Source organism: Halyomorpha halys, unplaced genomic scaffold, assembly GCF_000696795.3.
Source record: "Halyomorpha halys isolate HHAL.00 unplaced genomic scaffold, Hhal_1.1 Scaffold1420.1, whole genome shotgun sequence".
Lineage (NCBI taxonomy): Eukaryota > Metazoa > Arthropoda > Insecta > Hemiptera > Pentatomidae > Halyomorpha > Halyomorpha halys.
Genome location: NW_027108211.1, coordinates 33,928 through 34,624, shown reverse-complemented (window position 1 = coordinate 34,624; position 697 = coordinate 33,928). Strand labels below are relative to the sequence as shown.

Genomic DNA, 697 nt, shown 5'->3' with positions numbered 1-697 from the left:
TTTTCCGGTCAACTATATATACATATATACAAAACTTATGTTTATTTAATTACAACATTAACTTAACATTTTAATATCTAATTACTAACTAAACAAAACAATAATTAACAACTTTGGCCCTTCACTGTCCCAATCTAACTAAACCTAAATTATCCAAATATATACTTAAACTTACAATTTTACAAATTATAACACTGTTCATTTGTAATTGTACTACTCTTTGTTCAAATTATATAACTGTAATTCACATTCTCATAAATGTATTCTGTAGTTCAGATTGTATTAGTTTTAATATTTAAATTTATTATTGTAATTATAGATAACCTTTTAAATAATAATTACTAATTAACTATACCATAATAATTATACTAGTGTGAAAGTATTGTCACCTCCATAAAGGTGGTCATGAATTTATGATAGTTTACACCTAGGTAGTGAATGCAACGGCTTATAAATATATATCTTAGTAGATAAAAATGGTATATATAAAATTATTTACCGATATACTGTCGTCCAAGCTTATTTTTAACGTGTAGTTCGTTTGGTAGTTGACGGTGTTCCTGTTTGCTCTACTAAGCTTGGTACTGCTGAAAGTAATCTCGTCAGTGCCATCGTCATCGCACCGCGCAATTTCAAGTACAGCTACATCATATCGTCCCTGTAAATGATTTTTATTTTTTTATCGTTCATAATATAT

At 27.3% G+C, this 697-nt stretch overlaps 1 protein-coding gene across 1 annotated transcript in view; it reads right to left on the bottom strand.

The window, feature by feature from the left end:
• The window catches only part of CheA84a (Chemosensory protein A 84a), an 8,558-nt gene that overhangs the window by 6,335 nt on the left and 1,526 nt on the right, over positions 1-697 (bottom strand). The window contains exon 2 of the mRNA XM_067046591.1: positions 500-658. Within this exon, the coding sequence (XP_066902692.1) occupies positions 500-658 (159 nt within the window). The remainder of the gene's footprint in view (positions 1-499; positions 659-697) is intronic.